At 39.3% G+C, this 17,810-nt stretch overlaps 1 protein-coding gene across 1 annotated transcript; it reads right to left on the bottom strand.

Moving 5' to 3' along the window:
* Nucleotides 1-7,753: 7,753 nt before the first annotated feature.
* Nucleotides 7,754-13,547, bottom strand: LOC139159875 (zinc finger protein 850-like). The gene is made up of 2 exons (XM_070737296.1): nt 13,468-13,547; nt 7,754-10,660 (listed from the first exon to the last, which is right to left on the bottom strand). Exon 2 carries the CDS (start codon nt 10,273-10,275, stop codon nt 8,170-8,172), a length of 2,106 nt encoding a protein of 701 aa, XP_070593397.1. The 5' UTR covers nt 10,276-10,660; nt 13,468-13,547; the 3' UTR covers nt 7,754-8,169.
* Nucleotides 13,548-17,810: the final 4,263 nt, after the last annotated feature.

The raw sequence follows: 17,810 nt of genomic DNA, 5'->3' as shown, positions 1-17,810 counted from the left end.
CAGAAGGAGGTCTTATTTTATCTGCAGCCGAGGTAGCTTGGGAAACCGGGCGGGATTTCATCTTGTCCCAAGTAAGGCAATGGGTGTTAAGGGGGTGGCCTGTCTCAGCCCCTGCCAAGGAGTATGTGCCTTTCTTCAGGTGTCGAAACGAGTTCTCCGTGGAAAGAGGAATTCTGCTGAGAGGTTGCAGGGTGGTAATTCCGAGTAGGCAGCGCAGCCAGGTATTAGCTCTCTTGCATGATGGCCATCCAGGCATTGTGCGCATGAAAAGCCTGGCGAGGGATTACGTGTGGTGGCCGGGGCTGGATAAGGGGGTAGAGCAAAGAGTGGCAGAGTGTAGGACATGCCAAGAGCACCGGCCTTTCCCTCCCCGGGGGGAGCCATTGGCATGGGAGCCGCCTGCGGGCCCCTGGGCCCGGATACATATTGATTTGGCCAGCCCCTTCATGGGGCAATCCTTCCTGGTAATTGTGGACGCACACTCTAAGTGGGTGGAGGTGGTGCACCTAAAATCCACACAGTCACAAACGGTTATAGAGGCATTGATGACAGTATTTGCCACACAGGGTTTCCCAGACCTCCTGGTTTCGGACAACGGCCCGCAATTCACATCGGTACTGTTCGAGTCGTTCTTGGCATCGGTGGGCATCCGCCATGCGCTGACCTCGCCTTGGCATCCGGCCAGTAATGGCCAGGCGGAACGGGCCGTTAGGTCAGTCAAGGAGTCTTTGAAGAAGATGACTGGGGGTTCATGGCAGAAAAGGTTGGCGGATTTGTTATTAGCACAGCACACTACTCCCTGTGTGGCCACTGGCAAGACCCCTGCAGAACTATTAATGGGTCGCAAACTTCGAATAGTTTTAGATAGGCTTCATCCGTGGTATTCACAGTCGGTGCCTTGGCCAGAAACCCCGGTCAGGAAGGTGAAAGTGGGAGACAGGGTGTTTGCGCGCTCATATTCAGGAGAGCAGAATTGGGCAGAAGGAAAAGTAAGCAGGGAGCTGGGTCCCAGGTCATTTGAGGTCATGTTAAGGGATGGCCGAGTGTGGAGGAGACATTTGGACCAGATTCGGTTAGACAAGGGAATGAATACTGACGAGGAAAGGGGTCAAGGCCACCCCGGGAATGTTATGGAGGAAACCCTAAACCGGGGCGGAAACAATGTGGGAACTGACAGCTCGGAAGAAGCCTCGCCGTTTGTAAGCGAGGGAAGCAGAGAGGCGAGTCCGGAGTCCAGGGAGGAACAAGAAATAGAGCCACGGAGATCGGGACGTCTGTGTAAGAGACCGGAATATTTGAAAGATTACGTATGTGCTAACGAAAGGGATAGGAGTGTTATATCTGCTCAGTTACAGCCGCAGATTAGAGCCGGGCGATAGGCATCCCTATCCAGGGTGCTGATTGGCCGCCAGCCCGTAGTTACAACGTAAGCGGGAAGTTTCTCTCTGCGGGGATTGGGTGCTGCCTCAGGCAGCTTGTTATATATAAGCCTGTGTGTATGTTATTGCTTAAGTCTGTACCTGCCAGGCCTGGCATGAGTTCTGTAATAAACTTCTGAGTTAACTGTGGCCTCTATTACACTTTGTGAAGCTCCAGGACTGGAAATAACCCTATACTACATCTGTGACAGAAGACCTTTGGAGCGATCACGTTAATTTCGAACATATTCAGTAAACTACTTACCAACCTAACCAGCCTAATCAATAACCAACAACTTGCAGCATCACTGAAATCCTACCTGAACTCTACGACTTAGATTTGGAGGACGCAGAAGGGTTTGATATTCTATTTAAATGTATAATAAGTAATTTCCTAGCTCCAAAGTCTTGCTATATTCCTATTTACATTTGATAACTCACACAAGGTTTTTCTACCGTACAATATCTGATTTTTTATCTTATAATTTCATAATTTATATTAAAATACTCAGTATAATTAATCTAAATTTAATGAATTTACCTTAATGAATTTATTGACCTTACTATTTACTATAACAGGATATCAACTGCTATCAATTGTATCAACTAACTAATCAATTGTATATATTAACTGATATTCATTTCCCACTTGTATAGAATATTTTGCTAGGAATCTACTAACTTATCTATTGTCTTATAGGCTATTTGACTACATTACCAACTTTTAAAGTAATTTTTTCTCTTGAATATTAACTATTAATTATAAGGTTACTATAGTTTAACAATAGAAATATTAGATAAGATTTACTTACTGTATTAATTTGATTTAGTTTATATGTATTATTCTGTTTTTATTAATTTTCTATTGGTCTTTAGTAAGTGACAACTCTCTTTAGAAGTTAACTACAAATAAGACAAGGCAATACCCTCTTTGTAATCTATATATACTCTAAATAATCTATATATACTCAATTAATACAATATATATAATTAATTAACATAAAATCTGCTAGAACCTGTTCCTTTTCTTTTTCTTTTTTTTTTCTCCCTTTCACTAGAGGGAAGAATTACCTTTAAACTTTATATTTACACAAAATAACTGAAACTAATTTACCCCACTACTTTCTTACTTCCCATTTCTCTTTCTATTCCCTTTAGCTATTTACTATCTCCCCTTGCTATTTGTTCTAAGGTTTTTCAATAGATATAACTTGAATTGCTTTTCCGTCTTTATAACATCTAGAAGTCCAACAATATACTCTACTTATATTAAATTCTGGATCGGACCATTAGACAATTGTATAAGTGGGCTAGCTAGTGGTCCATCGCAAAAATGACAAGCCTTTATAATCTGTCTAGACTGGGATCTGGGAAGAAATCAATTAATCATTCTACCTCAGCCATACCGAGTCCTTCTACCCAGAGATCTCTGGAAGATATGTTACCCAGAGAAAGGTCTAATTCCTATAAAGACCTCCAAACTACGCTGCTTCAAATGCAGGAGTTAATGCTCAAGAATCATCAAGACATAAAAAAAGAAATAGGCGAGGTGAGGAACGATACATCCGAGTTAAAAGAAAGGATGCAAAACATGGATAAAAGGCATGAGGCCTTCCAACAGCAGATGATTAAACATGAACAAAGAATTCAGGACTTAGAAGATAGAATTGATCAGGATCATAAACAAATGGAAGACCTGACAGAAAAATTAGTTCATGCCAATAAAGAATTAGAAAGTACAGTAATTCAATTAGAGAGCGAAAAAGCTAATCAATACCTTAGATTCCAAAATCTTAGGGAGGAGAAAAGTGAAGACCTACCAGACATTATGGCCGATATTCTTTCAAAGGCTCTGGGTATTGAAAAGGACACAATGCTAAATGAAATTGATGAAGTCTATCGAATAAATACTAATTACGCCAGACGCCATAACCTCCCCAAGGAAGTTCACATCAAGTTTGTTAAAAAATCAGTTAGGGATGAAATTCTTCATAGAGCACGGGAAGACCCCATAGATTACAAGGGGAGACAATTGGTAATTCTAAAACAAGTCCCAAAACATGTTAGAGATTTACGTAGGCCATACACCTTTCTGTCAGCCAAATTGACCAGGCACAACATAAATTTTAGATGGCTTGTCCCAGAGGGTATGCTCGTGACCTGGCAAGACAAAAAGCTGAAAATTGATTCGGTCGAAAAAGCAGAAGAATTCTTTGATAAAAACTTTCCCACTGAACGGACATCCGAGATACAAGATAGTAAAGGAACAAGGAATCCCCCATCAACCAGTGCACAACCTATAGACCAGATCCCAATCAGTTCGGAAGGAACACAGGCTACTGACAACCTAACTTTAGGTAATAATGGCTATGCAGGATACCCAAAAGAAACAAGAAGCACAAGGGCAACAAGACCCAAGTATAGATAATTTAAATTTGGCACAAGAAAAACCAAACAAGGGAATTGAGTTATATTCAATTAATATAAATGGATTGAATGCACCAAAAAAAAGAAATCAAATTTTAAACAAAATTGCTAAATTAAATTTTGACATCATTGCAATGCAAGAAGTCCATATCAAAAATAAATTTGAACATTTACTCAAAAGAAACAAACTTGGGAATCTGTTTACGTCTCTAGCTGCAGAAAAAAAGAGGGGTGTAATATGTTACATCAACTCTAACATCCAAGCTAAATTGAAATACAAAGATAGGGAGGGTAGAGTCCTAATCTTAGAATTAACTATAGAACGGGATACAATAACATTAATTAATATCTACGCTCCGAATGAAGGCCAAGAAAGATTTTATAAAAGATTGCTAAATACCATTAAAGAACATTCTACAGACAATATCTGTTTATTAGGAGATTTTAATGGTATAATTAATAATGAATTGGATTATAAGAATGATAAAACGAACAAACAAAAGAAAAGAATACTACCGAAAGCTTTTTTCGAATTAACTAAAGAACTAAAATTGAAAGATAGCTGGAGAGACAGAAACCCCAACCTTAAAAAATTTACCTTCTATTCTGACAGGCACCAATCTTGGTCAAGATTGGATATGGTCTGGGCAACAACAGAAATCAATACTAAAATTCATTCGATAGAGATAGATCCTAATTACATCTCAGACCACAGTGCGCTCAAAGTAACTTGGAAAGGAACTAAACAGTGTTGTAGATGGTCTCTTCAAAAATCTATACTAAACCAGGAAGATTTTAAGCAAAAATTCAAAACTGAAATGAACTTTTTCTTTCAAGAAAATCTTAAAGACCACACTAGTCTCCAAAATGTTTGGGACACAGCCAAAGCCGTTATCAGAGGGATAGCCATTTCATATATGGCCAAAGAATTTAAACTAAAAAAACAGAAATCGGCTAAATTAGAAGAAGACTATAGGGCCTTAGAAGAAGAATTACAGAAATTCCCCCCAAAAAAAGAAATTAAACAAAACATGCTACAAATAAAGCATCAACTAAATTTAATAGACCAACAAAATTTGGCACAACAAATAAAAAGAACTAACCAATATAATTTCGAAAATGCCAATAAACCTAGCAAATGGTTAGCCAATAAACTCAGAAAACAAAAAGAAAAGAAACTTATAAACTGTCTTAAAAACAAAAACGGGGAATTATGTCATGATCTGGAAAGGAAAAAAAAGATTGCTGGCGATTTCTATAGTAAACTTTATGAGTATACCGATATTACACAAAACATTACTCATGATCTAAAAACTCAAGGAATTTTAGAGCAGGCCAAGCTACCCAAAGTACCACAAGAAATGGTTGATACAATTAATAAACCGATCACCGCTACAGAACTAAAAGAAGCAATAAAAAGCCAAAAAAACAATAAAGCCCCGGGGCCGGATGGGCTCCCCATAGAACTTTATAAAGATCTTCCCAAAGAAATGGAAAAGGCCATGTTAGAAACGTTAAATGAGGCTCTAGACAGAGGTAAAATCCCAACTTCATGGACAGAAGCAAATTTAGCGTTAATTCCAAAAAAAGATACAGATCATACAGATATAACTAATTACCGCCCGATTTCTCTCTTAAATGCCGATTATAAAAATTTTACCTCCATCTTAGCAAGTAGAATCAAAGGATTCCTAAATTATTTTATACATTCGGATCAAAATGGCTTTCTTCCCGGGAGACAGCTAAAGAACAATATTAGAATTGTGTTAGACACGCTGGAGTATTATGAAGCCCATAATGAAAAACAAGTGGCGTTAATATTTCTTGATGCCCAGAAGGCTTTCGACAACGTGTCTTGGAAATTCATGATTAAACAACTCGAGTATATGGAATTTGGCCCCAAATGTATAAATGCAATAAAAGCTATTTACTCTGTCCAATCAGCTTATATTATCCTTAATGGAGATACATCGACAAAAATCTCTCTTTATAAAGGTACAAGACAAGGGTGTCCACTGTCCCCTTTATTGTTTATCTTAACCCTTGAAGTATTAACTAGAATTATTAGAGATAAGGAAGATATAAGGGGATTAAAATGTAAGAAAGAAACCTATAAGCTTCAAGCCTTCGCGGACGACTTGGTATTTATCTTAGAAGACCCTTTAGATTCAGGTCCCAAATTACTAGAAGTTCTGGAAGATTACGGTACAGTGGCAGGCCTCAAAATAAATAAAACTAAAACGCAAATTCTAACCAAAAATATGCGACAATCACAGAAAGATATCTTAACAGCTAAACTGGATATTCAAATAGTTACAAAAATTAAATACCTCGGCATTAATTTGACAAATAGAGTGTCCAGCTTAAAATCAAACAATTATGATATTTTAATAGACAAAATACAAGCTGACTTGTTAAAATGGAGAAATTTACAACTTTCCTTACTTGGGAGGATTGCAGCCATAAAGTTAAATACTCTGCCCAAAATTTTGTTTCTATTTCAAACAATCCCTATACAATTAAAACAGGAATTTTTCAATAATTTGACTAAAATAACTAACAATTTCATCTGGCAAAATAAATGTCCCCGAATTCGATGAAAATATTTACAAGGAAAGAAAGAAGGAGGACTGGCTCTCCCAATTTGGAAGGATTACTATATTGCTGCATCTCTATCATGGACGAGAGACTGGATGAGCCTAACAAATACTAGACTTCTTAACTTAGAAGGCCACGACCTCCACTTAGGGTGGCACTACTATCTCTGGGATGGAAAGCTGACAACCCATAAATACTTCTCCAATCACATGATTAGGAAATCGCTTATTTACACTTGGAAAAAAATTAAACCTAAACTTTATAAAGGAATTCCCATCTGGTACGCCCCTTTAGAAGCCTATGTTCATCCTAATTTACACAAAAGAAACAATATAATAAGATATAAAGATATTCTAAATCCAAACGGGGCAATTAGAACAAGGCTAGAACTAGAAAATCTTGGTCAAAAAGTGGAATGGTGGGAATACCTTCAGATTCAAACTAAATTTAACAAAGATAAAAATAAAACCGGGATAAGCAAAAATGCCCTGCTAGATAAGCTATGTACAGGCCCCCAAGATCAGCTAATCAAAATTTTTTACTGTTACTTAAACTACAATGAACTGGACAACTTTAGCACAAAAATTAATGTCAAAAAATGGAATCTGGACCTTAAAAATGAGATTAAAGAGGAGGAATGGCAAATACTCTGGAGTAGGAACTATAAATTGACTATTGCCACATCCTATAAAGAAAATTTAGTTAAAATGTTTTACCGATGGCATATTACCCCAATTAAGCTAACCAAATTAAATAATAAACTCTCACCAAATTGTTGGAAATGTCAACAAGAATTGGGCACCTATTTCCACCTATGGTGGCAATGTACAAAAGCTAAATTATATTGGAACAAAATTGGAATTTGGATCGATGAAATACTAAATCTATCACTAGACAAGACTCCTGAATGTTTTTTATTGGGTATAATCAGACAAAATCTACCGAAACCCCAAGTACACTTAATTATTCACTTAACAACGGCAGCAAGACTAACTTATGCGCAGTGGTGGAAAAATGATGAGCTACCCCCAAATGAAGTAATAATTAAAAAAATAATATACTGCGCAGAAATGTCGAAACTGACTATACTAGTTAGAAACGAATCATTGGCTACGTTCAATAATTGTTGGGACCCTTTTTATAATTGGCTAGGAAGCAAAAGCGAGAACAACAGGCTACAAGATTGAAATGTCAGATATAACCTTGAACTCTTACAAATCTGGTATAAAGCAACTTTTTATCTAATATAATAACATGAGACTTTATATATATTTGGATATGAATTTTATTATTATTTGTTAATTTCTCTGCAATGCGTTTATTTCAACTCTGGCATTTAACATTCTAGATAAACTATTCGAATCATGGTAATGAGCAAATATAACTGGATCTAGTTTTCGTTTTTAATACAACTCCCATGTACATTCGCCAATACTTTTATCCTTACTACTTGTTTGGATTTTGTTTGTTTGCTTTGGTTTTTTTTTGTTTTTTTGCATTTTATGTTTTACGTTTTGTATTGTACCATATGTTGTATTAAACGATGTACATGTTTCAATTTTAATAATAAAATTTATAAAAAAATTTAAAAAAATCATCATCAACTCAGAGTTTTCCAAACCTGCACAGAAGCCGAGAGGGAAATTATATTATTATTTCTGTGCCGCCCAGTACCGAAGGGACTGCCGCTCAGACACTATAATTTTCGGCCCACCCCCCCAAAAAATTATAGGAAACAATGATTACTACTAAAACTTTTCCCACAGTCAGGACATTCAAAGGGTTTCTCTCCTGTGTGAATCCTCTGGTGTCTCACCAGGCTGGAATTAACACTAAAACTTTCCCCACAGTCAGGACATTCAAAGGGTTTCTCTCCTGTGTGAGTCCTCTGGTGTCTCACCAGGTGGGAACTCGAACGAAAACCTTTCCCACAGTCAGGACATTCAAAGGGTTTCTCTCCTGTGTGAGTCCTCTGGTGTCTCACCAGGCTGGAATTAACACTAAAACTTTCCCCACAGTCAGGACATTCAAAGGGTTTCTCTCCTGTGTGAGTCCTCTGGTGTCTCACCAGGTGGAAACTCGAACGAAAACCTTTCCCACAGTCAGGACATTCAAAGGGTTTCTCTCCTGTGTGAGTCCTCTGGTGTCTCACCAGGCTGGAATTAACACTAAAACTTTCCCCGCAGTCAGGACATTCAAAGGGTTTCTCTCCTGTGTGAGTCCTCTGGTGTCTCACCAGATTGGAATTAACACTAAAACTTTCCCCACAGTCAGGACATTCAAAGGGTTTCTCTCCTGTGTGAGTCCTCTGGTGTCTCACCAGATTGGAATTAACACTAAAACTTTCCCCACAGTCAGGACATTCAAAGGGTTTCTCTCCTGTGTGAGTCCTCTGGTGTCTCACCAGGTGGGAACTTGAACGAAAACCTTTCCCACAATCAGGACATTCAAAGGGTTTCTCTCCTGTGTGAGTCCTCTGGTGTCTCACCAGATTGGAATTAACACTAAAACTTTCCCCACAGTCAGGACATTCAAAGGGTTTCTCTCCTGTGTGAGTCCTCTGGTGTCTCACCAGGTGGGAACTCGAACGAAAACCTTTCCCACAGTGAGGACATTCAAAGGGTTTCTCTCCTGTGTGAGTCCTCTGGTGTCTCACCAGGCTGGAATTAACACTAAAACTTTTCCCACAGTCAGGACATTCAAAGGGTTTCTCTCCTGTGTGAGTCCTCTGGTGTCTCACCAGATTGGAATTAACACTAAAACTTTCCCCACAGTCAGGACATTCAAAGGGTTTCTCTCCTGTGTGAGTCCTCTGGTGTCTCACCAGGTGGGAACTCGAACGAAAACCTTTCCCACAATCAGGACATTCAAAGGGTTTCTCTCCTGTGTGAGTCCTCTGGTGTTGCACCAGGCTGGAATTAACACTAAAACTTTTCCCACAGTCAGGACATTCAAAGGGTTTCTCTCCTGTGTGAGTCCTCTGGTGTTGCACCAGGCTGGAATTAACACTAAAACATTCCCCACAGTCAGGAAATTCAAAGGGTTTCTCTCCTGTGTAAGTCCTCTGGTGTCTCACCAGGTGGGAACTCGAACGAAAACCTTTCCCACAGTCAGGACATTCAAAGGGTTTCTCTCCTGTGTGAGTCCTCTGGTGTGTCACCAGACTGGAATTAACACTAAAACTTTTCCCACAGTCAGGACATTCAAAGGGTTTCTCTCTTGTGTGAGTCCTCTGGTGTGTCACCAGACTGGAATTATCACTAAAACGTTTCCCACAGTCAGGACATTCAAAGGGTTTCTCTCCTGTGTAAGTCCTCTGGTGTCTCACCAGGTGGGAACTCGAACGAAAACCTTTCCCACAGTCAGGACATTCAAAGGGTTTCTCTCCTGTGTGAGTCCTCTGGTGTGTCACCAGACTGGAATTAACACTAAAACGTTTCCCACAGTCAGGACACTGAAAGGGTTTCTCTCCTGTGTGAGTCCTCTGGTGTTGCACCAGATTGGAATTACTACTAAAACTTTTCCCACAGTCAGGACATTCAAAGGGTTTCTCTCCTGTGTGAATCCTCTGGTGTTTCACCAGATTGGAATTACTACTAAAACCTTTCCCACAGTCAGGACACTGAAAGGGTTTCTCTCCTGTGTGAGTCCTCTGGTGTGTCACCAGACTGGAATTAACACTAAAACTTTCCCCACAGTCAGGACATTCAAAGGGTTTCTCTCCTGTGTGAATCCTCTGGTGTTGCACCAGATTGGAATTACTACTAAAACTTTTCCCACAGTCAGGACACTGAAAGGGTTTCTCTCCTGTTTGAGTCCTCTGGTGTTTCATGACTGAAATTGTGAATGAATTTTTTACACAGTCTGCACATTCAAATATTTTCTCTTTTAGGCGAGTCTTGGGTTTGACTGTCTGCTCTACATGGCTTTATTATTGACCTTTTCATCTCAACTGACTTCCAGATATCTCCCTTTTTTACTGATGGAGGAAAAAACCATGTAACGTATCCTTGAGTTCTGCATAATCTGCTTATTCGAGCTGCAAATCTTTCTTGATTTTCTCTCTCTTGTCTAACAGCTTCTGGAAGAGGAGGAGAATTGTATGGTTTTTCCAAAAGAAATGGAAAATATTTTCATTTTTTGCTTGATCTTCTTCCCTTTTCAATGTTGGTTTTTATTTCAATTGTCCCAAATGGTCTTATAGCCATCCCCTTTGTCTGTAAGATTCAAAGAAAAATAGAACTTTAATTGTTTATAAAATAATTAGAGATGATTGTAAAAAAGAATAAAAGTATATATTATAGTGAAAAGTCAAACATGCCCCAATACTAATCACTTAAATTATTTATGATTCATAGAAGACTACCGAGATCCATGTTCAAATATCCATTTAAATTCAGTTGTTTAATTGGGTTGATCAACATTCTTAGCAATGCAAAGGACTAGCAATTGCTTCCAGCTATGGGGATTCAGCTCCACTGATCTTAGAGGCCTAGGTCTTAGAAGAACTTGGACAATTAAAGATAAATAAGGCAATGGGTCAAGATGGCATCCACCCCAGAGTTCCTAAAGAACTCAGACCTGTGACTGCGACCCCCCTGACTGATTTGTTTAACCAATCCCTTTTAACGGGAGACATTCCTGATGATTGAAGAATGGCCAATGTTGTGCCTATCCAGAAGAAGGGTAGTGGAGAAGAAGCTGACAACTATAGACCAGGTATCTTGACATCAGTTGTAGTTAAATGATGGAGACTTTACTCCAAAAGAAGATAAATTAATAATTAAAAAAAAATAACTTATTGGACCCAAACTAGCATGGCTTTACTGAGGGCAAATCATGTCAGACTAATCTCATTGGTTTCTTTGACTATGTCACAAATGTGTTGGATGAAGGTGGCCCGTGGATATTGCCTACCTAGACTTCAGCAAAGCCTTTGATACGGTTCCACATAAATAGATACATTAGTGAAGTTTGTGAGTGACATAGGGGAAGGTTTGGTAGGGAAGTTTTGCCCATTTGCCGATAACTCTACAGTGTGCAATAGGGTTTATATTCCTGGAGGCATCTGTAATATGGCAAATGATTTAGCTTTTGTAAATAAGTGGTCAAAGCAATGGAAACTGCAGTTTAATGTTTCCAAATGTAAAATAATGCACTTGGGGGAAAGGAATCCTCAATCTGAGTATTGTATTGGCAGTTCTGTGCTAGCAAAAAGTTCAGAAGAGAAGCATTTAGGGGTAGTGATTTCTGACAGTCTCAAAATGGGTGAACAGTGTGGTCATGTGGTAGGGAAAGCAAGTAGAATGCTTGGCTGCATAGCTAGAGAGATAACAAGCAGGAAGAGGGCGATTGTGATCCCACTTTATGTTGTACCTACTCTTGATCAGTTGGAAGATGATGAAGATATTGAGGATTCAGATTCAGACAGCTGGGAGGCTAGCCACAGGATGGGGCTATGAGTTCAGGATCTAGCGAGGGAGAATCAGACGCGCGCTGGGTTAATCCTAAATTCAGAAGGATTCAAAAACGTAGAGAACAAAGGTCTGGAAGAAGATATTAAGGAGAGGAATGGGTTAAATATTGTAGTGAGTTATTTGGCACGTCAGGGGGCTAGTGGAGAAGAAGGGTGGAGTTTCAACGTTGCTGAAAAGAAATATGGAGGTGTTTTTCGCCATGCTAAAGTAAGCCAAGTATTTTGTATTGTATTTAATCAGTGCTGCTGTCTTTTTTAAAGCTATGTAGTTAGGAAATAAATCTTGTCTAAGTGAAACAGGAAAAAGAATGTGAGAAATGCAGCTAAGAGAGAGATAACGGACCGAGTGATGTCTGGAATGTTTGAAAATACAGGAGAGCAGAGAAATAAACGGAGTTGCTTTATTCATGAAATGATGCATTTAAAGAGAGTTATTTGTAATTACTAAACTTCTACCAGAAACCAGAACACTTTATAGAGCGCTGGTGAGACCGCATTTGGAATACTGTGTTCAGTTTTGGAACCTCATCTACAAAAATATATTGACAAAACTGAACAGATCCAAAGATGGACTACAAAAATGGTGGAGGGTCTTAAGCATAAAACCTATCATGAAAGACTTAATGAACTCAATCTGTATAGAGAGGGGGCACAATCTGAAATTGGTTGGGGGAAAGATCAGAAGCAACATGAGAAAATATTTCATGAAAAAGTAGTAGATGCTTGGAAATAACTTCAAGCAGACGTTGTTGGTAAATCCACAGCAACTGAATTTAAACATGCCTGGGATAAACATATATCCATCCTAAGATAAAATGCAGGAAATAGTATAAGAGCAGACTAGATGGACCATGAGGTCTTTTTCTGCCGTCACTCTTCTAACTTTCTATGTTGCTGTGATTATCATCAAATGTATTTTGAAATGCTGGGGATATATAATTGGAGATATTGTGCTTCCCGGAAGATAAGACAGGCACCCGTCTCGTGGTGTGATGCAATTTGGGGGTTCCAGGGCAGGCGGGGTGGAGCAGGGTGGGGGCAGGTCACCCATCCTACATGGGACATGGAGTTCTGTTGCATTCCTGATGTTGTATCCACTGACCCGAAACTCCCAGCAGAGCTCAGTGGCAGAAGCAGCCGGCTATGCACTTCCTGGTTCACCTCTCTGGCGCGTGTCCCCCTCTCTCTCTGTAGTGAGGAGGGGGGAAGAGGGCACGAGAAAAAAGCACCAGAAGGAACCTTTTGACTAAATGTAATAAGTCTTTCCCCTTTTGCTCCAAGAGTCTCATGAACATCTGCTGGAAGTTTGTTCCAAGCATCTACTACTCTTTCAGTAATATAATATTTTCTCACATTGCTTCTGATCTTTCCCCCAACTAACCTCAGATTGTGCCCCCTTATTTTTGTGTTCACTTTCCTATTAAATACACTTCCCTCTTGAACCTTATTTACCGCTAACCTGGACTGATTTATTAAAAAACAAAAGTTAGATGAAGCTGACACTACTGAGCCTGATGTTCTTTAGATTGAAATAAATTGGGGGCTCACCTTGAAGGGACATAAACAGTACCAGTACACGGTACAGGTTCCGCCAGAAATCTGAAGACACCAAAGGGTTCCCCTGAAGAAAAAAGGTTGATAAACACGGCAGTGAGTGAACAGGAGGCATTTCAAATTGACGTAGGCAGAGCCCAGATGAGCGCAGGGCTTGAGAAGCAGACGTCCCTGTCGCCGTCCCTTTCGGCTCAGTCTCTTGCTCCCCCTCCCTCCCTCCCTCCCTCTCTTGCTGGACTGGCTCAGCTGCTCTGGGCTGCCTTCAGCAGTCTTTTGAAACACGCTCCTATCTGCGATGAAGGAATCAATGCTTGCCTCCTGTTCTTCACAGGCAGGAGCGTGTTTCAAACTTACATAGTCAGAGTCCAGAGGAGCTTAACTCGTCCTGTGGTGTGTGTGTGTTTGTGCAGCTGTCTCTCGCTTGCCCTCGCTCTCCCAGCCAAAAATTCCCACCAGAGAAAGAGCGGCTCCAGGCATGTCTCCCCTCTTTCCCCGGAAAGTATTGGGGGGGCTTATTATGCATGTCTTGAAAAGTCCTGTTGGGCTTATTTTCTGGATATGTCTTATTTTCGGGGAAACACGGTAGATGCATTGATAGAAATAGTGGGGGGAAATAGTGTCCCCTGCTCCTTAAACTTAAGAAACTCACCAGGTCCTGCCCTCAGAGTGGAAAAAACTCCTATGGGAGAAAGGGGTGGGTGGATGCGGGGGAGAAATAGTGTTAAAAGCAGGAAGTGATCTAAACCCAATTACCAGGGATAATTCTCTCTAAGGGTTAAATTGACAGAGATGTCTATTCCTAGAATGGCTTCTAGGAAGAAGAGTTGTAAAATGAGTTTAGGTCACTTCCTGCTTTTACCACTATTTCTCCCCCGCATCCACCCACCCCTTTCTACCATAGGAGTTTTATTTGTTTTATTTTTATTGATTGATTTTCTCCAATACACAATGAGGGTTTTAGTGGGTATACACATAGTAAAATACATGATGAAGGCTACAGAGGATGTACTCATAGTAAATTATATCTAAGAAAGAACAGAAGAGAAGATATAGGAATAGAACGAATCAATGAAAGAATAGAAGAAGAGATATAGGAATAGAAGAAAGATATAGGAGATATAGGAGAGCAATAGGACAGTGGACGGAAGGCACTCTAGTGCACCTGTACTCGCCCTTACTGACCTCTTAGGAATCTGGATAGGTCAATTGTGGATAATCTAAGGGTAAAGTGTTGGGGGTTTGGGGATGACACTATGGAATCCAGTAATGAGTTCCACGCTTCGACAACTCGGTTACTGAAGTCATATTTTTTACAATCAAGTTTGGAGCGGTTAATATTAAGTTAAATCTGTTGTGTGCTCTTGTGTTGTTGTGGTTGAAGCTGAAGTAGTCGCCGACAGGCAGGACGTTGCAGCATATGATCTTGTGGGCAATACTTACATCTTGTTTAAAGCGTCTTAGTTCTAGGCTTTCTAGGCCCACGATTGAAAGTCTAGTCTTGTAGTGTATTCTGTTTCGAGTGGAGGAGTGAAGGGCTCTTTTGGTGAAGTATCTTTGGACATTTTCAAGGGTGTTAATGTCTGAGATGTGATATGGGTTCCAAACAGATGAGCTATGTTCGAGGATGGGTCTGGCGAAAGATTGAACAGTTCTTCTGAACAGTTTTTGGTAATCTGTGTAAATTTGCCATGCATATAGTGTTCTTAGTCTGACTGTATAAATGTGAAAATGCAAAATTGTCTATTTCTATAGTAGAAATGCATAATTTTCGTTGCCGTGGTCACAAAAGCGAAGTTTATGATGAATGTAAGCTATTTTTAATTTGTTTTAGCCATAAGCAATTGGAATATAATATTTAAAAGCTGGGAACAAAATTTGTGTTACATAGTGTTATCATTCACTCCATAAAACAAACTAAAAAACACTCATTGGTCAGGGGGAAAGGTCTAATGACCAAAGGCCTGACGAAAAAGATGAGTTTTAAACTTTTTCGGAGGCAATCAGGGTGGGGGCAGTGCGAACCTCCTTCCTCCTATTTTTTGTCGTCTGAGTCTACCACCTCTAATATTCAACTTTCTTCCTAATTAATCGCTAAAACGTGACTTCCAAAAATAGTCATTATCTCTTATGCCTTGATTTTAGGCCCTCTCAATTGGTATCTTTACTCATAATTTTTTAGTTCTATCATTTCTAGATGCCCTACATTTTTAATTTCTTCTCCCCTTTCATCTCTCCCTTCCAACATTTAACTTTTTAAAATTTTAACTCATTCTCTATATTTAAATAAATACAATTCTTGCCATTACTATTCCATCTATTGGTTAATAACATTTTAAATTGCCCATAACAAAACGTCCAACTGATAAATTAAATAAGCTTATATAAACAACTTTAAGAATATTGATTATAAAGATCTTATATTATTCCAAAAATATCAATAATCATCTGAATTCTTTCAATATTAAAACAGGTTCATGGGTTATACAAATCTTATATAAAACAAATGTTATAAAAAGGGGTAATAATTGTCCAAATTATATATCCTTCCAACAATTGACCTACTATAGTCTAATATATTTCCCTTTTTTTCTTTATTCTTTTTTTCTATTATTTTTTAATAAAATAATTCTAAAAAAATTATGACATTGTCAATCGTTCATTCTTTTAATCTTTCAAATATTTCCCTTCCAATCCAACTGTCATGATCTTTCCTTTTTCTTTCTTTTATTTTACCACCAATAATTTCCCCAATTCATTTTCTTTTTTTTGGGAATGTATTATTTGTACTACACTGTAGGTATATTCTCAATCCCTTCTAGTCTCTTCTCACTATTATCCCCTCATTTTTAATTGCATCTTCTGATACCAATATGCTCCTGTTGCTTTTTTCTTGTCACTCTCAATCCCAGTGTAATCATTATAAATACCAATATAATTGTCAAGCGGTCTTTTATTATCAAGTTGCTTTTCATAATATTCCAGCTTTTTTCCTGTGTTCTTTTCCATCTCTAAAGTCCAGAAGACAATTTTTAAAATCTTCATGACTGTATTTTAACATCCCAGCGAATTCTTCATACACACACACCTCCATTTTGTCAAATTCAGACTTTCCTTGTGGACTTTGGACTTGACTTTCAATAGATTTGAACACTGGTCTCTATCCAACAAAATGAAATTAAAGAGAGAAAAAAATAGGTTGTACACTTAGCCAAGAAAAACCAAATAGGAAGTAGAGAATAGATACAACATGGCTCAATAGCAGTAACTGTGAAGTTACTTGAAGTTCTGTCATAGTGAACAATCCCCTAAAAAGAGCAAGCAGTACTGTATTAGTATCAATTTATGCTGCTTTAGAAAGATCACATTTAGGATTACTGCAACGTGTTTTGAATACCACAATATTTTAAAAAGTGTAGTAGAGTCTCTATAAAAACGACAGAGAAGAGAAGTAGGGATGATTAGGGGGCTGGAGGCTAAAAGATATAAGGAAGAGTTGCAGGAATTGGGTTTGTCTAGTCCAGTGAAAGGAAGGACTAGGTATGACATGAGAGCCATCTTCCAACACTTGAGGGTTCAAGAAGAAGGGGATCAACTTATTTTGCAATGCACCAGAAGGCAAGACAAGAAGCATCGGATGGAAACCAACCCAGGAGAGAACCAGCCTACAAGTAAGGAGAATTTTCCTGACACTGAGAACAATCAACCGATTGACAGAAATGATATTGAGTCTCCTGTTTGCACAGGGGTCAGAATAGAAGACCCGCAAGGTCCCTCCCAACTCTCTCACAACCCCCAGTGATGGAGCACCCACAACCTCTGGAGGGAAGCCATTCCCAGAGAATCAACCTTAACTTGAGACTTTTTCAATCTTCCCACCAGCAGAAAATTGCAACCACCAGTTTCACAGCGTGCAGCACCAGTGGGATTAAATTTGGGCAGGGGAGGAACCTGCAGCACCAGCAGCTGACGCGCTTCAGCCCGGTTGCTTCTCTGCTTCCAGGCCGTGGAGGGAACAAAACAGCCCGACTTGCTCCCGGACTCTCCCCCCACCTGCCCTCAACTCACCTTCCAGCGGATGCTTCGATCCTCGGAAGAGCAAAAAAGCCGCTCTGCATCCCACCTCCCTCCCATGAGTCTTCCGGATGAGGAAGTCCTGTGTTTCTCCTCTCCTCTGATCTTTTCTAGAAATTCGATACTCGGTGGTTTTAACTCCTCTATCAGGCATGTTTCAGGCACATATGTTGCCTATCTGAATGCCATCTCCTGGTAGCGGCAGAAAAACACTCTTGTCCCATCTCTAAGATGTTTGCAAGATGTTTTCACTGTATAAATGCTGT

Source organism: Erythrolamprus reginae, chromosome 2 (genome assembly GCF_031021105.1).
Source record: "Erythrolamprus reginae isolate rEryReg1 chromosome 2, rEryReg1.hap1, whole genome shotgun sequence".
Classification (NCBI taxonomy): domain Eukaryota; kingdom Metazoa; phylum Chordata; class Lepidosauria; order Squamata; family Dipsadidae; genus Erythrolamprus; species Erythrolamprus reginae.
The sequence above is the reverse complement of the archived record's forward strand: the minus strand, read 5'-3'. Positions and strand labels throughout refer to the sequence as shown.